At 37.1% G+C, this 23,325-nt stretch overlaps 2 protein-coding genes and 1 long non-coding RNA gene across 3 annotated transcripts; 1 reads left to right on the top strand and 2 right to left on the bottom strand.

The window, feature by feature from the left end:
* Positions 1-368: 368 nt before the first annotated feature.
* LOC142172693 (uncharacterized) lies at positions 369-4,178 on the top strand. Its single transcript, XM_075236366.1, has 9 exons — positions 369-379; positions 458-575; positions 680-733; positions 1,464-1,724; positions 2,014-2,145; positions 2,408-2,488; positions 2,594-2,882; positions 3,330-3,891; positions 4,001-4,178. Exons 1-9 carry the CDS (start codon positions 369-371, stop codon positions 4,176-4,178), a joined length of 1,686 nt encoding a protein of 561 aa, XP_075092467.1.
* A 5,355-nt stretch (positions 4,179-9,533) lies between these two features.
* On the bottom strand, positions 9,534-10,316 carry LOC107783990 (protein LYK5-like). Its single transcript, XM_016605032.2, has one exon. It carries the CDS (start codon positions 10,314-10,316, stop codon positions 9,534-9,536), a length of 783 nt encoding a protein of 260 aa, XP_016460518.2.
* Positions 10,317-10,428: 112 nt separating this feature from the next.
* LOC107783991 (uncharacterized) lies at positions 10,429-18,774 on the bottom strand. Its single transcript, XR_012702310.1, has 2 exons — positions 18,647-18,774; positions 10,429-10,778 (listed from the first exon to the last, which is right to left on the bottom strand). It is a non-coding gene; the product is annotated as an uncharacterized LOC107783991 (long non-coding RNA).
* Between the last annotated feature and the right edge of the window lie 4,551 nt (positions 18,775-23,325).

The following is a 23,325-nucleotide window of genomic DNA, read 5'->3' as shown; positions in this document are numbered from 1 at the left end:
TGCATTACTAACATTGTGAGTGATACCTGTTATTGGAGGGGGAGGGTCGTGCTGCTCGGCCGCTATTGGTGCAACGCAGGTCCTCGCATTCTCTCTGGTTGCTTTTTGGGCGGGCATGTAGTGTGCTTGTCAACCAAGCCTCAAGTAATTTCTTCATTGCTGGTGGCACCTCTTCCGTTGTAGACGTGGAAGCCCCTTTACCGTGGGACATTGTGATACTATCATGAGGGAGGGGCGGGCCACTTCACCTTGGAGAGCCGTCTGGCATTACATCTTCACCCTCCGTGTCTGGAACCTCGTTGATGGTGTTTAAGAGATTGGTGGTGAGATCGGCCACTGCCTTCATCCTTTCTTCTCTGTTACCTGTCATGTTAGATCTGTGTGTACAAGAGAGTAGGGGGTTCTGCATTTTTTTTTTGCCAGTTATAGATCTAGAAGAAACTAAAATTTTAACTAGGAAATCCCCACAGACGACAAAACAAGTGAAGTTAGGTAGCAGAAAATATTACAGATATATTGGCTCCTTGATTATTCCTCCTTACACTAAAGATGTTGTCTGGACTATTGTAAGAAAGGTAATTTAAAAACTCTAGTGTTCTATCTATGCTGTGATTATTCTTTTTTACCATTATCACTTTGAAGCTTAATATTCATATTCATTTGGCTTATATTTTCTCAGGTGAGGACTGTTACAAGAGAGCAAATGAAACTAATCCGCGAGGCTGTTCATGATGTAAGTTGCTACACTTCACCTTCGGTGTGAAGTGCACCTGTAAAGGAATTACATAGATGCACCACAGAGCATTATGGTTGAGCTGGACACTAGCTGGGGACAGCTGTACATTGTAGCTAGTTAGTTGATTAATTAAGTCGGTTAGTTAGTTGTATATATTGCTAGATACAGTAGCTATTTAGGCAGAGCTTCATTTTCTGTAATTGCATCTTGATCATATTATTCTAGAAGCTATCGATTTCTCCTTGCTCTGTCTTTATTCTTCTTCTGCTCCTAATCTCTTCGATCATGGCTGATAATCGGCCAACTTAACATGGTATCAGAACTAACTAGCTACTCGATTGAGGGATTTTTCAAAAAATTGACAGTGAAAAACGAGGAATTCAGAGATAGTGTAGCAAGCAAACCCTAATTATTCAAATTCAATAGCGATTAAAAAGATAGTTACTGAAAGTATGAGTGATACTTCAAGCGGAGTCACTGACGGTAGCTCGATGGTGATTGACCACAATCTTCCTTTATTCCTTGGTGTCGGCAACACTCCTGGCGCCGTTCAAATTAGAATGCAGCTGGTCGGAATGGAGAACTACTCGTTGTGGAGTAGATCCATGAAAGTAGCTTTGCTAGTTAAGAACATGCTACGTTTCATATATGGCTCAGTGTGACGTGAAGATTACAGAGGAGATCTGGTGAAACAGTGGAATCGCTGTAATGCAATGGTGATTTCTAGCTTACCAGCAATGTAAATGCAAATTTACCCAGTGGAATTCTCTATAGTTCAAATGCATTTCGTGTCTGGAATGATCTTCAGGAAATATATGACAAAGTTAACTTGACGAGAATCTATCATTTTCTTCGAGCAATTTGTACACTAAAACAAGGTGTTTCACCTATTTTTGTTTACTACTCAAAAATAAAAGACCTTTGGGATGAAATGGATTCAATTCTTGCTTTTTCTTCTTGTAATTGTGATGAATCTAAGGAGTATGTGGTTCATCTCTGAAATCAGGGGTTACTACAGTTTCTAATGGGACTTAATGACTCATATAGCCAAGTAAGGAGTCAAACATGATGATACCAACTCCTAGTGTAAATCAAGCATATACTATGCTGGTGCAGGATGAGAGTCAGAAAGCAACTTCTGGAATGCTAAATTTTGGGGGAAATGGTACTGAACCAACAACCTTATTCACAACAAAATGAGGCACATGAATGGGACAGGGGAATAGAAAAAATTACAATACTTACTTTGACTATTGTAACATGAAAGGACACAACAGGGAAAATTGCTTCAAGCTGATGAATGTGAGGTTTGTCAGATCAAAGGTCACACGAAAGAGAACTGTTATAAGGTGATAGGATATCGAGTTGATTTCAAAGGAAAAAAGGTGGTGAATGTAGGGGAGATTATGGTTAGTAGTCAGCTGGTCACACGAATACACCAGTAGCACCATTCTTCACTAAGGAACAATACAGTCAAATCTTAACAATGTTAAAGAAGGCAAACATATTTGATGCAAGTGTAAACTTAGCAGGTAAACCTCTACTTTTTGCATTAACTAACTTGAAATGGATTGTGGATTTTGGGGAAACTAACCACATGATTGGTGAAAATTCCATGTTTGAACACTGGTGTGTCAGTTACTAATTATGCAGTTGCAAATTCTGGCACAGGTGCAACTTCCAACTGGTGATTCAGCAGGTGTCTCTCAGATTAGAAATTTCTCATTGACAGGAGGTGAAGTCCTCAAAGATGTGTTGTGTGTTCTAGCTTATAAGTTCAATCTCATATTTGTATCAAAAGTGACAAGAGATCTGAACTGTTAAATCACATTCTTTCCTAATTTTTGTATGTTTCAGGATCTCTTCACTGGGAGGGTAAAGGAGATTGGTAGAGAGGTAGATGTGCTATACGTTCTGTGTTTACAAAATACAACAGTCCAGTTTGAAAATATGAAATCTATGACAGCAATAAGCAGTGTACCTGCAGAACTCTGGCACAAGAGAATGGGTCATGTTCCCATGTCTGTTCTTAGGAAGTTCACTACTTTTCAGAATAGTGATAAGTTTTGTATTACTCATTGTGAAGCATGTCCTTTAGCAAGACAAACAAGAGTTACATTCCCAATTAGTAGTAGCAAGGCAGATAGTATGTTTGATCTCTTACATATGGATGTATAAGGCTCTTATAAGGTGCCAACACATAATGGAATGGGGTATTTTCTTATATTGGTTGATGACTACTCTAGATGGACTTGGGTTTATTTTCTGCACCTTAAATCTAATAGTGTGGTTTTATTGAAGGATTTTATTGTGATGGTGGCTACTTAATTTGGTCAGAAAATTAAGGTGTTTAGATCTGACAATGGTTCAGAATTCTTCAACTCCAATTGTAGTAATTTGTTCAAAACCAATAGAATTGTTCATCAAAACTCTTGCCCTTACACTCCACAATAAAATGGAGTGGTCGAGCGATGGCACAAACATATATTAGAAATAGCTAGAACAATAAGAATTCAGGGACACTTACCTATCAAATTTTAGGGTCAATGCATCATTAGGGCTGTGTAGATTATTAATAGGTTACCATCTGTAGTACTGGAAAACAAGTCTTCTTATGATATTGTCTATGGGAAAGCACCTTCTTTGCAGCACATGAGAGTTATAGGTTGTCTCTGGTATGCCACAGATGTTAGAAAGAAGGATAAATTTTCCCTAAGGGCAATCAAATTTGTTTTACTAGGATACGGTGCAAATCAAAAGAGGTATAAGCAGTATGATATAGATAACAAATCTATTTTTGTTAGTAGAGATGTCACATTTCATGAGGACATCTACCCTTTCCAATATCTGAGTCCTCCTATTAATTTGCTTGATAGTTCTCTGCATCACATACCTACACTAACCCCTATAGAAATATTTCCTTCCAACCCATACGACTTGCTATTTAATTCAGGAAAACAATCACATGTATTGAGGGAACCTGAGATGGAGGTAGACAGGTTCATCATTGATCCAATTGAGCAACAAGTGCAACATCAGGATGTCTTGCCTAGGGCAGACTCTCTTTCACCAACTCAAGATACACATGTTCAGTCTTCAACTTTCATTTCTCAAGAGCAACTTGTTAATAAAGAGCCCATACAGAATGCAAACAGGTAATCAGGGAGAGTCAGTAAGCCTCCTATCTGGCTCGAGGACTATGTAACTCAAGGCAAGGGAAAGATAGTGGCAAATACATGCCTTTATCCTATTAGCAGTGGTCAGTTATGATTATCTGTCCAAGACTTATCAGAACTTTGTGGCCTATGTCTCAAGCATCATTGAGCCCAGATCATATCAGGAGGCTGCCAAAGATAGCAAGTGGATAGAGGCAATGAAAGCTGAGATACGGGCATTAGAAGAAAATAAGACATGGGAAGTTGTAGCACTACCTAAAGGGTAAAAGGCCATAAGATGTAAATGGATATACAAGATCAAGTATAAGGCAAATGGTGAAGTAGAAAGATTTAAAGAAAGGCTACTGGCCAAGGGCTACAATCAAAAGGAGGGAATTAATTGTCGAGAAACTTTATCTCATGTTGTTAAAATGGTCACTGTTAGAGCAGTTGTTTCTTTAGTTGCAGTTGAAGGTTGGACCTTACACCAAATGGATGTTTATAATGCCTTCTTGCAAGGTGATTTACATGAGGAAGTATACATGGATCTTCCTCAAGGTTTCAGTGCTAAGGCTGGCAAATATAAAGTTTGCAGGTTACGCAAGTCCCTCTATGGGCTTAAACAAGCATCCAAGCAATGGAACATCAAGTTTATCTCAGCATTGACTGGTTTTGGTTATACACAGAGTCATTTGGACTATTCTTTTCTCACCAAAAAATCAGTCAGCAAGTTGGTAGTGATTCTAGTTTATGTTGATGATCTATTAATTACTGGAAATGATCTTGAGCTCATCAATGCCACAAAGGCTGTTCTGCAGAACAATTTCAAGAACAAGGATCTAGGTGAACTTAGGTATTTTTTGGGGATAGAATTTTCCAAAAGTAATGAAGGTATTCTGATGCACCAACACAAATATTCTCTGGAATTAATCTCAGATATGGGGTTAGCAGGTGCTCGACCAATTGGTGCACCAGTGGAGTTGAACCAGAAGCTTACCAATAGTGAATTCGATGCTTATGTTGGCTCATCCTCTGATCGACCACTAGAAGATCCTAGCAGCTATCAAAGATTTATAGGTATACTACATTACTTGACCATCACTAGGCCAGACATTGCTTTTGTTGTGCAATTTCTGATCAAATTTATGCATGCTCCTAAAGCCTCTCACACGGAAGAAACAATTAGGGTAGTGAGATATGTCAAACAGGTCCCTGGCCTTGGTATCCTCATGTCATCTCACGGCTCTCCTACACTTCAGGCCTTTTGTGATGCAGACTGGGCGTCCTGTCCCAATACCAGAAAGTCAGTAACTGGATACTTGATCAAATTTGGAGACTTTCTCATTTCTTGGAGGACCAAGAAGCAGGCAACCATTTCTAGAAACTCAGCTGAAGCTGAATACAGGAGTCTTGCAACCACTGTTGCAGAGATTGTTTAACTCATAGGTCTATACAAAGAATTGGGAGTTTCCTTACATTTGCCTATTCCAATGCGCAATGACAGCAAGTCGGTCATACAGATTGCTGTTAATCATGTGTTCCACGAGCGGACTAAGCATATCCATATTGATTGTCACTTCATTCGGGAGAAGACTCATCAAGGTATGGTGGACACCCTTTATGTTCCATCATCAGAACAACAGGCTGACATCTTGACTAAGGGCTTTCCGATTGCTCAGCACTGTTATCTTCTATCCAAGCTAGGAATAAAGAATATCTTCATCTCTCCTAGCTTGAGGGAGGGTGTAAGGCCCCGAAAAATTTCGCTAAGTAACCTAAGATTTCGTGGTGCCACATGGGCTTATTATAACATTTTATGTGCTATTAACATGGTGGGCATCAATTGGATTTGGTAAATAAGTGTACAAGTCTTATGGTAAGTAATTTGGGGCCCAAGAAAAGGCCTAAGCCTAAGTCCAATTGGAAAACAATTCATAATAGGCTAAGATTTTAAATGAGTTCGCACAAGTCCCTACTTTGAACAAGCATATCAAAATATATATATAAGGTTTTATGTGATGAACAACCTATCATATGAAAGGTCTTCGAATCTAGTTTCCAACGCTTCAAACCGTTCATCATTTGGCATTCCTACACAAAGTTTGATCAAATTACCAAAGGCTAGAAAAATGTGATCTTGTGTCAGATATGCGATCGCAAAAACCATTATGCGGTCCGCATACTCGATATGCGATCGCAAATCTGGTCGCAAACTAGACCAGTGTAGCCCAGTTTTGGGCACCGAGTTTTGTGACGTGTTTGCGGTCAGCATACCCATTCTGCAATCCATTATGCGACCGTAGACCTGCTTTCGGAGGGTAAATCTTCCTATTTTTATAACCCCACCCCATTTTAATATATATAGTCTTTGGGGCTTCATTTGGGGTCATTTTTCTACTAATTTTAGAGAGAATTGAGAGCACTTTAGAGAGAGAAGGAGGAACCCAACATTCAATCATCCAATCTTGCATCAATTTTCAAGAATCAAAGAACCCAATCACAAGTTCTTCATCTAAGAGGTAAGATTCTATATATTAGACTTTATTTTCGAGTTTGGGGTATAAGATGGGGTATTAAGGTATGATTCTTGGGTGTAATACTGTTATGTATACATGCATGCACAAATTAGATTTGTGAAAGGATTGTTGAATATAAATAAGTAAAGATTGGGTTGGGAAATGAAGGAAACCTTGTAAAAGAGATTTCAAATCAAAATGCTCAACTAGTATTTGATAAAATGCTCAAATGAGCTGAAACCATGAATACCTTCCTAATTTGTGTTCAATTTTGTTATATCTCAAAGTAGATTGGGATTGCTAGAATTTCCTGAACGTTGTAGTAACTTAAGGAAAGCTTAAACAAGGTATGTATGGCTAAAACCCCGTCTTTTAGAAATTGAGCTCTATTGATGTTTGTTAAATGTGGTAAGAATACTTTACATGAATTGGTGTTGTGACCCTATATTTGTGAAAGATGCATTCCAATATGATCAATGCGCTATTCTTGATAACTTAAAAGGGTGCAATGAATATGAATCATGTATTGAAATGCTAAGACCTTAAATTGAGATCGGAGCTGCATATATTATGCCAAACTATGTGAAACCCTATATGTATAGAGATGTTTGAAGTAATAAAATAAATTTGTATGGAGATGTTTGAAGTAATAAAATAAATTTGGGAAATAGAGTGTGGCCAATGTGCCGAGAACTTGAATTATAATTGTACCTGGTGATGCTTATGACATGAGAAAATATGAAACAGATTATGAAATGAACCTCGACTTTGCTTTCCATAAATGACTTCAATAATAAAGTACCCTAAAGGTTTTATACACAATTTATGTCATAAGTGGGTGTTCGAGATAATGTCTTTCCTTATGAGTACATCCAATGTGATCCGAGTTGTTACATACTTCAATATTGAAATTGTATATTGTCATGATTGGAAAAGAGTAATTCAAGAACACTTGATGAAATTGCTTGCTTATGCCTTTGATGTGTGCTTTTATTGTGGTTTGGTGTATCCCCTCCTTTTTTGAAGAATCCATTGTGTTTAAAGTTCCATTGTTAATAAACTTGAGGTGTATGATTTCTGAAATATTATATATGTCCATGGTTCATGATTCCTCTCATGTGTACTTAATGACTTGTTGTTGAAATTGATGTTGATGTGAAATATGTGAAAATGATGTGAAATTTGGGAAAGAAGAGATTGAGTTATGAAATGTGGCCTAGTGCCAAGTATGATGTGATAAGTTATGGCCCCAAGTGCCTATGAAATGATATATGTGAAATGAATTGATTAATGAGAAGGGAACAACGTCTTGATAAGGCGGCCTAGCCGATCGGGCCGAGATCGGACTCCGCTCAAGATAGCGGTGGTATTGTGAATGAATTCTGGAAAAGAAGGAAAATGAGATTGTGATTGAAGCATATGTATCAAATGAGGCTACCTAGCCGATCGGTTCAAGATTGGACTCTGCTCAAGATAGCGGTGGTATTGGAAACATATGATGAATAGTATGGAATGCCCCAAACTAAAGAGCTATGGAAAAATGATGTGGAAGTTGTATAATTCTTTTATTTGATGATGTGGTGATTGTTAAAGCTTTTGATTGACCTATTTGATTTCTTTATTCTTGTTTGATAGTTCTTTTTAATGAGAAGGTGTTTATGATTTCTTTGTTCTTGTATGATAGCTCTTTCTAATTAGATGGTGTTTAGTTATACATACTAGTGTTATTCGATGGCACTAACGTCCCTTTTGCTGGGGGCGCTACGTCTTTAATGGATGTAGGTGTTTCTATAGCAGGCAGTGTTGGTCGCAGTTAGTGTCGTATCATCCTTTTAGCTGACTTGGTGAGTCTCACTTCATTTCGGGGTCCTGTTTCATCTATTCATCATGTACTTTGTATTTGAGGTATAGCCGGAGCCTTGTTACTGGCATTTCCATATCATATTACTCTTCAGTTGTGTTTAGAGGCTCCGTAGATAGGTTGTGGGTAGTGTCGGGTATTGGAATTAAAGTAGAAATATTGATGTTTGGCAAAGATTTATAAAACTTGTAATATTTTGATAATTATGATTTAAACTGCTAATGGAAATGAAATGGAAGTTGATAATGAAATACTTACTAAGTATGATTAATGGAGTTCATATCCTACTTGTTCGTGAATTAGTTTGGGTAGAATAAAACCTAGCAGGCTTGCTCAGTCAGGTTTACTCGGTTGAGCGCTGATCGCGCTCCTCGATTTTTGGGGCGTGACAGAGGGTGTAAAGGAATTTGATAGATGCACTACATTGCACTAGTGCTGAGCTGGACACTAGATGGGGATAGTTGCACATTGAAGCTAGTTAGTTGATTAATTAAGTCAATTAGTTAGTTTTATATATTGCTAGTTATAGTAGCTATTTAGGCAGAGCTTCATTTTCTGTAATTGCATGTTGAAAAACAAGAATAATTCAACAAATACTATAAAGATCGATCAATGAATATATAATCAGTGTTGGACCTTAGTGTTGGAAAGGAAGTAGGATTCATTAAAAAGAATACAAATTGAAAGCAAGAATTCATAAATCAAATGAAAATGTAACTACAAAGACACATTAATATGTGACTGGGGCAAGTACAATTAATTGAGGAAAACTAACATTGCATAATGAATGGAATATGTTTCTGAAACCATACCATTCTGGAAACAACAACAACATATCCAGTCTATTTTCACATGCGGGGTTCGGAGGAAGATAGTGTGTACACTACTAGCTCCTACCTTGTGGAGGTACAGAGGTTAACGACCCTCGGCTAAAAAAAATCATACCATTCTAGCAAGAACTTTAATTATGTCATCCATAGATGGCCTATGAAAAGGATCATCTTCAATACAAGCTTTAGCTAAAACAGCTAAACATAATGCTTCTGCTAAAGGGTAATCTTCCCTAAGGCATGGATCAATGAAATTTTTCAATGTTCAAAGCATCCTCCTTCATTAGCTTCCCCTCTCAAAAATGTAATTGAATCCCTCATAAAATTTCCATCAACATCTTCTTTTCCCGATATCAGCTCGAGTAATACTACCCCGAATGCAAAAATGTCCACTTTTTCAGACACTGAGCCATGTACTAGATGCTCGGAGGAAATTTAGCCCCCGAGACTTCCAATACTTTCAATTTCCTTCGTCGTTCCAATGACAGCCTTAGCTCCAAAAACAGCAAGCTTTGCCCTCCAATTCGGAGTCAAGAAGATATTTTTGCTATTTATGTTCATGTGTGTATAAGGTGGAATAGTGCAAAAGTGCAAGTAATGTAACCCTGTGGCAATGTCAAAGGCAATTTGAGTTCTTTTATGCCAACTAAGAGAAGCTAAGGAGTTTGACAAACAATCCCTTAATGTTCCATTTGATGAATATTCAAACACAAGATAAGATCCTGAAATGTCATCCTCGCCATAACAAACACCTCGAAGGTTAACAATATTGACATGATTGATTCTTGAGTGTACATCAATTACTTGTTTTGTGTCCTCAAATCTTATTTTATTGATCAATACTTCAGCATTATCAACACAACCGTTGTATGCATTGTCACTTATCTTAGTTCTTTCACTAAAATTATTCGTCGCTCTTTTCAATTCATCTATATTGTACTCCCCTAAAGAGTACTTTATTCTTGCAAGTAAATCAGGTGATAAGCACGAATTCGTGGAACTTCTAGTAGTCGTTTGAGGGGAATTTTTTGGTGTTGAACCTGAAGTAACAGAGCTTTTATGTATCGAAGAACGATTTTTCTCTGCCTTGAATTTCCTCATGGCCCTTATATATAAACCACAAGCAACTAAAGTTGCAGCAAACAGGAAAAAACCAACAACTGACACTGAAATGTAAAGTTTCTTTAGTTTCAGGTTTTTGAATGATTTTTCTACCATTTGTGTTGGTAAAAAACCAGGAGTAGGAGGATCAGAATCATGTATGCTGAAATTAATAGATGGTTCTCCTCTCAAGGGAACTAAAATTGTTGTATTTGAAAATACAGTGGGATTAAAACTTAAATGGTTAGCACCCCATATATCTTCATTAGAAATATTGAATTTTTCACTTACTTTTCATGTATCATCTCCTGAAATAAAAGGGAATGTGACAAGGTAGTTTAATCCAACATCAAAAAAAGGCATAAGCAACTCTGTACCAGCTTTGATATCATAATTGACATCAGAAATATTGGTTTTCTTGGAAATATTTTTCTCCAAAAGTGTAATGGATTTAACTAAACCTTCAAAAACTCCACAAGCAACGTCGTCGAATTTTGTGTTTGTAGTTGCATGGTAGCTAACATTAGCTTGAAAGGATTCACCTAAACAAGAACATTGAATTGGAACAATTTCAAGAATCTGCGACGACGAAGTGACATTGTTTAAGGTGAGTAGTACATCAGGAGAAAAACCAAACAAGTAAGAAACATCAGATATTGTTGTGAAATCTTGATTAGCTCTATAGATCAAGAATGTTTGACAAGAATCATTTAGAGAAGTGCAAGTATATCTTGTACCTGGAGAACTGATATTAGAAAAACAGGAGGTTGAATCATAGAATTGTTGGCCATAGCTTGAGCTAATGCAGATGCAAATTACTAGAAGCCATTGAAAATTCATGACATACAAATTAAAATTTAGATGGTAAGCATTCTGCTCAAGCATTGAAAATAGGTCCAATGAGATTTAATGGCAGGCCAAGCAGTGAAGTATATGAAAGGAATGACCATTAATTTTTTCTTCATTTCCTTTGCTTTTCTATATTGTAATAACAAATTGTGACTGAGTTGGTAATGGAAATTTTTATACGAAAGGCAACATTAGCAGCCGGCCATTCTGTATCCAACTGTTATCTACTACTACTAGTAATTGGTAAGTTGACGGAAAAAAAAAGATGGAATATTTTCTGACGTTTGTGATGGAGCCTGGATATGTTTCTAGCTGATAAGAGTGACATAGCTCTTTCCTTATACAGTAATCCGAGTCAATAATTCGGTATTACCTATACAATATTCAGTTTTCAGTATAAAACTTTGCATTATAAAGATAATTTATGTATAACTAATACATCATTCAGCTTACAGTATTAAACTCCATATAGCTTATGTGAAGTTGAAATACCAGAAACAGAGGCGGAGCTAGGATTTAAACCTTATGGATTCGGGATTATAATCATATGTAACAGCCCAATCAACTAGTAATATTGTCCGCTTTGGGCCTAGGCTCGCGCGGCTTTAAAACACGTCAGTAAAGACTAAGACATGTCTATTTATATACCCAGCATCTCTCTAGTGTTTTATCGATATGGGATTCGCCTAGGGTGTCATATAGGGTGTCACATACACCCTCTTAGGGACTCGGCGTCCTCGCTAAGGTTTGCCCCACCAATGTTCAAGACGCACTAGTGACATTGTCCGCTTTGGGCCTAGGCCCGCACGACTTTAAAACGCGTCACTAGAGTCTAAGGCATGTCTACTTATATAGCCAATATCTCTCCCGTATTTTGTCGATGTAGGATTCTGATGGTAGGCTATAATTGCGTATTTTAGTCGCTTATCGCACTCTAATTTACTGCACCTTTATTGTGTTTGAGCTTTAATCGCTAGTGTTTTTCACTTATTGTGTGTTTTATGCCTTGTAGGAGCGATTCTGAGTTATGTAGATGTTGTGGAATTAATTCGAGCTATATGGAGTTTTGAAGTCTGAGTAAAATCCCAAGGAATGAAGCCAGGATCGTGTTCGGGGGTCGAGGATCAATTCTTAACGTCAAAATTCAAGGAAGAAGCAACTGCTGAAGAAATGCACTAGTGTGGGGTATTGCGAGGCACTGTGTGACGCATTAATGCAAAGTTTTGTCAGAAATCTCTAAAGTTCAGAGACTGTGTTTTTTGTGGTGTGACAGGAAAGGCATTAGTGAGACGCACTGGGCGACGCATGAAAAGCAATAAGTTTGCAAGTTTTCCTATTTCGGCTAAGAAAAGGAAATTTCGTCTTGGTCCGATCCTACTTGGTATAAATACATGGAAAAATATTATTTTCTGAACTTTGGAACTAATTCGAGCTATGTGGCACTTTGAAGTTTGAGTAAAAGCTCAAGGGTTGAAGCCGCGATCGTTTTCGGGGGTCGAGGATCAATTCTGGATGTCAAAATTCAAGAAAAAAGCAACTGCTGAAGAAATGCACTAGTGCGAGGCGCTGTGCGACGCATTAGTGCAAAGTTTTGTCAGAAATCTCTAAAGTTCAGAGGCTGGGTTTTTTGTGGTCTGAAAGGAAAAAGCATTAGTGCGCCGCACTGGGCAATGCATGAAAAGCAATAAGTTTGCAAGTTTTCCTATTTCGGCTAGGAAAAGGAGATTTTGTCTTGGTCCGACCCTACTTGGTATAATACATGGAAAACCGTTATTTTCTGAACTTTGGACACACTTTAGACCTAGAGACACACGAGGAACATCCCTGAGCAAGGATATTTCAGATTTCTTCATCGTTTCTTAGTATTTTTAATTATCCAACACTTATGAATTTGTTTGATACTATCATGAGTGGCTAAAACCCATAGTTTTGGGGTTGTGATTTAGCCATGAATATTGTAGTTTAACGTCGACTTAACCTTGATTAAAATCACCAATATATGGTTGTTTCTTCAATTCTATGAGTAATTGCTTAATTGTCTGGCCAACAATTAGGTTCTAATTCCTATCTATGCTATGCTTGGGAAAGCCATGTTTAGATTAGAGAAGAATTAAAGAGAGCACGATCTTAACTTTGGGGGAGGAGGCGGATTTGTGGTTAGGATAGGAATATACCTAGTCACCATGCTTAATTAAATATCTTAATCTCAATGCGTTCTTAATAGATTGATTTCATAGGAATATAGACGTTAATCTATTTTGAATAAGCGAGTACTACTTCGAGAGAAGGCTATGAGAGTAATTGTTCGATTAATTAGAATCCATGAGTGAATTATATGAAAGGGAGAGTTAACTAGAACACAATAGGATTGGTGAATCGATCACAACCCTGAAATATTTGTCTCTACTGAATACACAACAACTGTTTTGCTGCTTGATAATTTAGTTACTACTTAGAATTATAGTTTAGTATAATTAAACTCTTGAACTCAAATTGGCTCGACTGAATAACAATCTTGGTAAATTTAGTGGATAGTTGATACAAGTCTCTGTGGGTTCGACACTCGACTTATCATTTTATTACTTGTACGACCACGTATACTTGCGTGTGCATTTGGGAGCAACAAGTTTTTGGTGCCGTTGCCGGGGACTTGAATATTGACTACTTTCTAGTTTTTGCTTTCAATGTTTATTTCATCAAGTCTAACATTACTTGATTGTTACTCTGATCCCAGGAACTTTGATGGAATGCGCAAGGTCAGAAGCCAGAACAGACTTTAAGGCTTTGAACTCGAACTTGAGAGAACATTTCATAGGAAGTTGAGGGAAGCAAAGGATACAAATAATCTTCAGGCACTTGTTCAATTTCCTATGAACATGGCAGAGGAGCAACGTATGGTTGTTCAGGAGATGGCGATGCCCAGCATTGCTAATGTTACCTATAGCATTGTGAAACCCAGAATCACTGGGCACTTTAAGCTAAAACAGAGCATGATCCAGCTACCTCATGCGAATGGGCAGTTAATGGGTTTTCCACACGAGGATCCACAAAAGATATCCTGAATTTCTTGGAGATTAGTGATACTTACATCACTAACGGAGTCACTCCAGACTATGTGAGGCTCACACTTTTCCCGTTCTCTCTATTGGACGAAGCAAAGTGATGGATGAAGGCAGAACCAGCTAATTCATGGAATGATCTGGCAAGGTTCTTTCCTTCAGGCAAAACTGCAAAGATCAGAAGTGAGATAGTCGCATTCAAATAGAAATCAGGGGAGTCTTTATACTCAGCTAGGGAGAGGTTTAAGGGGATGCTAAGAAAATGTCCTCATCACACTCAGACAAATGAAGTGTTAGCTCACACATTCATAGAAAGGCTATATCCTGAGACAAAGATTATGGTAGATGTTGCAGCTGGAGGTCAAGTATTGGAGAAAAGCTTTGATGAGATATATGCGTTATTGAACAAATTCTCCAAAAGCAATCCTAATTGGCAAGGAGAGATGGGCAGACACAAATTGCAAAAACCTGCAGGGTTCTCGAGTTAGATGTCGTCTCGGCATTATCAGTGCAGATTTCCACATTGACCAACCATGTCAATCAAATGACCTTGGTTATTAACAAGCAACAAGCTCAGCCAGTGCAATAGGTTCAATTGTTTTGTGAAGTATGTGGAGAGGGTCATACGAGTGACTTATACCCAGTTAATCCAGAGTCTATCTGTTTTGTGGGTAATGCAAATAGGGGCCAGACAAAATAGTATGGGAACACCTACAATCCTAACTGGACTCAAAGATTGCAGAAAGTGAAGGATAATGTCGCGTATAAAAAGTTTCTCAATATTTTGAAGCAGGTGCAAATTAATATTCCACTGGTAGACATCCTGCAAGAAGTACCCAAATATGTACATCAAGGACGTAGTGCCCAATAAAAGGAGGTTGACCGAGTTCAAGACTGTGGCACTCACTGAGGAATGTAGCTTAAGAATTCAAAGCAAGCAACCTCAGAAATTGAAGGATCCGGGTAGTTTCACTATCCAAATCTCAATTGGTAAGCATGTAGTAGGCGAACTTTATGTGATCTTGGAGTGAGCATCAAATTGATGTTGCTATCTGTGTTCAAACAGTTGGGGTTGGGTGCGCCACGCCCAACAACAGTAATCTTACAGTTGGTTGATCACTCCCTTGCTCATCCTGAAGGAGTGATTAAAGATGTGTTAGTTCAAGTGGGTTCGTTCATATTTCCTATTGATTTCATTATCTTGAACTAGGAGCCTGATCAGGAAGTCCCACTTATTTTGGGGCGTCCATTCTTAGCCACATGCCGAGCTATTATTGATGTATACGAAGGAAAGATGACGATGAGAGTCGGTGATCGAGTGGAGGTGTCGATACCCAATTTTGCCCTCATATTTTTTCAAAAATATATATATATATATATATATATATATATATATATATATATATATATATATATATATATATATATATATATATATATACTTTCAAAACATCAGCTTTTGCATCATTATTTAGTTTACAAATCTATACAGACATTTTCTATAATTTTTCATAATTTTAAGAGCTTTAAATTAATTTTTCTGCATTTAACTTACTTTAATAATTATTAATTATTCTTTCAAATTATCTGGTAATGACTTAATTATCCAAATTACTATTTTGCATCCTCATATATGTTTTATAATATTTTTACTTTATTTTTACTTTTTTCAAAATATATATATACTTTCAAAACATCAGCTTTTGCATCATTATTTAGTTTACAAATCTATACAGGCATTTTCGATAATTTTTCATAATTTTAAGAGATTTAAATTAATTTTTCTGCATTTAAATTACTTGAATAATTATTAATTATTCTTTCAAATTATCTGGTAATGATTTAATTATCTAAATTACTATTTTGCATCCTCATATATGTTTTATAATATTTTTACTTTATTTAGTATAATTATGTTTGTATTTTTTTAAAGCTATTTACCTAATTTTGCAATAACCTTCTATATTTTTATAATGCTAAATTATTATTGTTAATCTTTTTATCGCATAAATAACATTTTTATTTATCTATTAAGCATTTTTTTAAAATTATTTTGTTAAATTATGTGTATTTAAATAATAGCCCATTTTTAAAACCAAATTCGGACCTAAAACTACCCAAACCATAACCCAGTCCATCCCAGACCAAAACCCGGTCGCAGCCCCATCTCCACGACCTGCCCCACTCACTTTTTAAATCCTGGACGTTGATCTCTCAAGATCAACGGCCCTCGTTATTTCCCTCCCTTTAATTAACCCATTACCCCCTAACCTTAACCATTCCCCCTAAACCCACCACCTCATGATCCTCTCTACTCTCATCTTCTCTAACCCTAGTCGCCTCACTCTCAACCTCTCCAAATCCGGCTCTAAATTGGAATTAATCGTTGATTCACTTACCTTATTGATTTCCTCTCACTACCGGTTGTTCGTCTGTGGTGTTACCTTGTTGTTTGCCTAAACATGGCAAGCAAATCTCATCAAAATCGAACCAAAATAGGTTCAAATCACTGATATTTCTCTATTCTATCTATGTTCATCCTTTGTTCTCTTGTGAGTATGAATATTTGTGTATTTCTGTTGATTCTTACTTACCCTATAAAAAGGGTTTACAGACCTCTTCAAATCGACCCAAAATTAGTTCAAATCTCTAATTTTGAGTGTTATTTTTTCTATATTCGTTCTATTCTATGTGAGTTTGATTTTTTGTTTAGATTCTGCCGATTTTTCACTTTCCTTAAAAGTTTGGGTTTCCATATCTCTCTCTTAAAATTGATTTTCATATCAATTTGTATGATTATTTACTTTGTTAGTTGCCTAAATTACTGGGTTTCCTTGTTTGTTGCTTGATTTTTATTACTATATAAACCCTTCCCCCATTCCCCTTTAAGGTAGACTTGAATCGCTATAATCTCACTAAAATTTAAAGTTCTATTCTGTTATTCCTTCATTATCTCGTTTTATACTTTGGTTCTTGGCCGGCTGAAAGCCAAGGCCACCGAAATATTCGGGTTCTTATTCTTTGTTGATATTCAAAATATTGTGGACTTCTGTTCTTTCTTGTTTTTTCACTTAACTGGTGAGTTACTGGACTTCGTAGCTTCATTCCTATGTATCTGTGATTTGCATTAATGTGCTCTTCTGAGTTGTTTTGTGTGCAATTCTGTTTGTTCTACTTCAATTTTTAGCTCTCCTTAACTTTTAACTTCATATTGATAGTTTAAAACATGCCTAAACCTGATTTGATTAAATTAGATCCCTTTCAAGCTTACCTAGCCTATGTGTTGCAATTTATTGATGTTTAGTGTCACACCTCTTTTTTCCTACACCCGCAAGGGTATATAAGGAAGTTTTTTCCAATTAAAGTGACAATCGAAATGGGATTTATTTATTTAAAGATTCAGAGTCGCCACTTGGAATACTTTATGGTGTCCCAAGCCACCGATTTTAAACCCCGAATCGAGGAAAAATTGACTCTGTTTTACAGTCTGCGAACACAGAAATCCAGGTAAGGAATTCTGTTAACCCGGGAGAAGGTGCTAGGCATTCCCTGGTTTCGTGGTTTTAGCACGGTCGCTCAACTATTATTATTGGCCTATTTATTTGATTTTAAAACACTTTTAAACCTATGTGCATTTTTAACTTTAAAACCGCTTTTATTTATTTAAAGAATTGATTAAAGATTATTTAAAATACATCGCAAGCCATGCTACATGAAATGCACCCCTGGTTCACGACACGTTCTATTTAACCTTGTTGGAAATTAAAACCGGATCACATGAAATGCACCCCCGAAGTTTAGAAATTAGGCATCACAACTACGTCACGGGAACTGTACCCGTAGCCATGACAATTTTATTGATCACGCCTAAAGCAAGCTACGATGTTTATGAATATCTAAAAAAAAAATATGTACTGACTAATAAAAGAATTCAACTATATGATATTAACGGGCCTAGCATGCTCCTAGCGATAAAATAAAAATAAAATAACGAACATGTAAAACTCAAGTCTCAGTTGCGTTTCACTTAAAATCCCAAAACTACGTCCCCAATCAAAATCATGTTTTTCTACAGTATCTTCACACCAATTAACAAAAATGGACAAGCAAGTAAATGGAGAAATTTAGAGCAATTAAGGTGAATTGAAAAATGACATAAACAAACTAAAAAATCTAGCCTTTGACATACAATGAATTAACTAAAGCTTTACGATGACATCAAACCTCAAACAAGATAAGTATTCCATCACTAAAATTTTAGTTCTCATGATTCTTCTGAAAGAAAAAATAGCACACCGCAACACTCTTGATTTATAATTTAAACTAAGCAAACTACAATAAGGGAGAAACCCAATAGTAAACAAACTAATTAAACCAAGAAGCCACGTCGATTGCTGCAATTTCAGTCCAAGAAATTTAATTTAAAACACATCTAACACAAGAAATATATATAACATAGAATCACAATAAAATAAAATAAAAACAACATCAACTCAAAATATAAGATTACCGTAATAAGAGAGATGTCAAGAAATGGACCTTTGTATAGATAAAAGTTCCTCAAAATTGGATTAAATGGAACGTTGACCGGGAACCTCTGTCGGAGACCAAACGAGACCGAAACGTCGATCCATGAACAAAAGTCTCGCTATGATACTACCTATCATGAAGTCCAACAGAAATTGAAATTGATAGAAAACCATAATACCATGACTTTTACTGTTGGAAATCTTTTAATGAAGAAGCTTTGATGGAAGTTTGAGACGCCATTTAATTTGGAACAAAGCAGATTCAAAGGCCCTTAGTGATAGCTCCAATTCCAACCTACATTCTTGACCCCTTCAATTCCTCAAGTTTTCCGTGGTTGAATAGAATTACTACAGCTTTGGATAGTAAAAATGTGGAATTCTTTCGATTGCAGTAGCAGTAAGTGATTAAGGAGATTGGAGCTTCCAGATTTTTGGGATGGTGACCACGGTTGAAGACTTGGATGCTCGCTCGTTTCAGGAAGGGCAGGGGAGGTAGGTGTCTTCTCTATCCTATTCAACGGCTGATGATATCAAGTGTAGGGGTTTTTCTAGGTTAAGGGGTATGGGCCTAGGAATTATGGGCTTGAAAATTATGGACCTTTATGACTAGTTTTGCTTAAAATTAGCTTTATTAACTAAAAATCTATCCATATAGAAATATTACCAAAAATATTAATTAACCCTACTTAAGTAAAAATAATTATTAAAATAAGACTGCCCGTTAAAACAAAACTATTTTTTGGTATTTTTTCAAGATTAAGATGACTACAAAATATTAATGAACCTATTTTTTGTAATTTTTGTTTTCTTGTAATAAAATAAAAGTAAAAGAGTAAAAATGAGTTGAAATAGTTATATTAGGCCTAAATTAAATACTTACGTGCTAAAATATGAAAAATCTTGGGGAGGGTCAAAAATCGCATGTCTACATTTATCTTTGTCTCTTATCCTATTCTGAATTTGCTATGATGATCCTGCATACGTAGTATGTTTGATCCTATTCCATATTAGTATGCTTCTAACATGTCTTGGCTTCCCAGTAGTTGCAATGATCTATTCTCATCCTGTCTAAATTCTATTGCCAATTAATATGATTCCTATTTGTAACACTAGTACCTATACTTAGCATAATTTGAACGTTTTCCTTACTTTGAGTATGTGTACACCAATCCTGCAAACTTATTTTGTTAATGTGTGACTACTTATGCACTAGGTGTTGCACTTGTTCTTTTGAATCTTTGCTAAGCCTGCTCTTAAAACCTAAAGCATGTTTGATTATCTGCTATATGTGCTCAACTTGACTATGTTTGTATCCTTCAGTGTTGTCCCTCAACCTTAGTTTACTCTCTTTCACTTTTTGCTTGGGCTCTTTTGATTTCTCATTCTTAGCCGGCTGAAAGCCAATACTACCTAGGTTCTATCATTGACCTCCCTAGTGTAAGCACTTCTCGGGGTCCAATTGAGACCCTTGTGAACTCTAACATACTAGGGTCTAAGGTTCTTTGGTACCCTATCCTAAATGCCCCATCCTACCCATTTTCTACCTACTGAATGAGCCAATGGGCTTGTGTACATAGATGTTTTCTGAATCTTTGATGGCTACTGGGTTTTGGCTATGAAGATTATTTTCTAGGCTGTTGTGAAACTATGTGGACTTGAGATTGAAGGCCTGGTCAGGTATACTTTGGGCCTGCCTTAGGCCCACTATATCTATTTATAACTCTGTAATTTATTTCATAATAATGCTATAATAACAATTGGGTTGTTAGCAAAATTGAAAAAATGGGTTTATTTTAATATTTGCATGAAACGGGTAGAAATTTTGGCTATAGGTGTTTAATTTGCTCGAACATGTTCTGCTACTGTGTGTGTTAGATACCCTGCCTATAGGTGCTTAATTCGTTTAACATATTCTTCTTCTACATGTTTGTTAGATATCATGCCTATAGGAAATAAAGTAACCAATGTTTCAATTTGCATCACAGAATATCTAGTAGACACTATGACCATATGTTCATGTTAGCTTATGTTCTACAAACCTGCATTCTAGAAATCATGCCTATAGGATTTTAATTAGTTAATGTACTGTTGTTATAATTACTCACTTAGGAGACATGCTTATAAGAGCTAAAACCAGTTTCAATCGCTAATTGTAGAAATCATGCCTATAGGATAATCCCACTCGCTTTTAAGTGCTAATATTGAACTTTCAAACATTGTTTCGTTGCCATTATTAGAAAGCATGCATATAGGAGCAGATTAAGTAATTCTGATATCTCCCATGGTTATCATTGTCAACTACTGCATCTAGATATCATGTTTATAGGTTTAAACACTTACAATCTATAATTTTAGTAATTAGTACACAATACCAGATTCCCTAAAATATTGTCACCACCCCGGTTCTTCCTCCGTGAACCATCGTGACGGCACCTAGTCTCTACGACTAGGTAAGCCTAATTGCGGAAGAAAAAACAAAAAATTGAGGAAGTAAAACAATTTAAAACAGAAATGAAGCAATAGCAGTGTTTAAATGTGTCGCTCGACATACACCATATTAACTCTCAACACCAATACATAAATCTAAGACCCGAAAACCCACGAATCACAAGCTAAGAAGTACTACATAGCTCTAACTCCGGAATGTCTAAATAGAATAGAAAATACAGAAGGGCTAAATACTAAAGCAGGAATAGAAAGGGACTCCTCGGTCTGCGGATACGGCAGATGTACCTCGAAGTCTCTAAGCAGTCGCCTCCCTCAAGGATGGTAGGCCTGAGTAGCGGTACCTGGATCTGAACATGAAAAACATGCACAGAAGGGATATGAGTACACCACAGCGGTACTCAGTAAGTGCCAAGCCTAACCTCGGTCGGGTAGTGACGAGGAAGGTCAGGGCCATATTGAGGTTAAACAAAAATATAAAGTTCAACAGTATGAAATAGGACAGAATAAATAAGTGCAATAGGGAAAATAACACAGAATATACAGAACAGCAACAACTACACAGTAACAAGGTAAACACGGAAGAAAGTACAGCTCAGCACCAATAATATCGATTGGGGATCTCCCAGGATACCGTCCTGTAGTCCCAAATACACATATCCGATAAGTCTCCCGGGATACCGTCCCGTAGTCCAACTCATAGTGCACGGGGATCTACTAGAATCCCATTTCGTAGTCCCAAATGTAAATACCCAGGACTGGGGGAATCTACCGGGTAAATTCCTGTAGTTCCATATAACTGTGCAAGGGGATCTACCAGAATCCCACATCCGTATTTCCAAAATAAACAGATAAGGGGGAGCTACCGGAATCCCACATCCGTAGTCCCAATGTAAATACATAGCAGCAGCAAGAAAATATTCAGAAATGGAAATTTCATATTAAGGCAACAGTAATTCTAGCCTAGCATGTTGCACAGAGTTCAGATAAATAGGTTGAATAATTAAAGCAAATAAATTACTTAGACATGCTTTCCTAGCTAACAACAGGCTTAATAGTACAAGCAATAAAAGTAGGAAGAGAAACACACTAATCAATACTTAAAGAAAACCGGATTTCCAACAATTCGCACAAGTACGCACTCGTTACCTCACATACAAGGCATTTCAATTACCAAATATATCAATCCTAAGGGGAAGGCCCCCCACACAAGGTTAGACAAGCCACTTACCTCGAATCGGCTCAAAATCAACCCGAGACTACGCTCTTTCCACGAGTACTCGACTCCAAATTGCCCAAATCTATTCAATTCAATTGCATAATGGAAATAACACTTCAAATAACTGATTCTACAATTAAAGTCTAAGCTAATACACAAAATTATGTAAAATGGCCAAAATGCCCCTCAAGCCCACGTCTCGAAATCGGGTAAAATTTATATTTCTAGAAACCTCGCACTCTCACGAGTTCATGTATAGCAAAAGTACCTTATTCGGACCTCAATTTGTCCCTCAAATCATTATTCAAAGGTCTCCAATACCAAGCCCTATTTTTCCCCAATTTTAACCCTAAATTTCCATGATTTCTAGCTCTAATCCGTGAAATAATAGCATAGGAACGAGTTTTAGGTCCAAATTCTTTACCACAATGAAGTTCCCTTGAAATCCCTCTTTCAAATCGTCCCAAAAGCTCCCAAGCCGTGATAAAAATGGTGAAATAAACCCCAAAGTTGTGGAACCCCTTTTAAAATAATCTGCCCAGCAGTTTACGCACTTGTGGCCTTGGGACCGCTTTTGCGGTCCTGCATGTGCGGAACAAGGGGTCGCATCTGCGACTTACACTTAGGTCCAATTTTCGCACCAGCGATTTCCCGTCCACAGGTGCGGTACCGCTTCTACAGTTAATTACCCGCATCTGCGGAACCTGCTGTTTCTCCACAACTCCACTCCTGCGATCGCTGATCCGCATCTGCAGTGCCACACCTGCGGAACCCAAACCGCTGGTGCGGTTATGACAGCACCAGCAGCTGAAGCTGTAACTTAAACTCCAAAATTTCTTCCGTCAACCATCTGAATTCATCCCGAGGCCCCCCGGGACATCAACCAAAGGCACCAACTAGTCACAAAACACTACCCAAACTTGTACCAATCCTTAAAACACCTAAAACAACATCGAAACCTCGAATTAACCAAGGATTTAAGCCTAAGAACTCCAAATTTTCTCAAAATACGCTTTCGATCAAAA

This window comes from Nicotiana tabacum, chromosome 18, assembly GCF_000715075.1.
Source record: "Nicotiana tabacum cultivar K326 chromosome 18, ASM71507v2, whole genome shotgun sequence".
Lineage (NCBI taxonomy): Eukaryota > Viridiplantae > Streptophyta > Magnoliopsida > Solanales > Solanaceae > Nicotiana > Nicotiana tabacum.
Note: the sequence above shows the minus strand (reverse complement) of the source record. Positions and strands in the feature narration are given on the sequence as shown.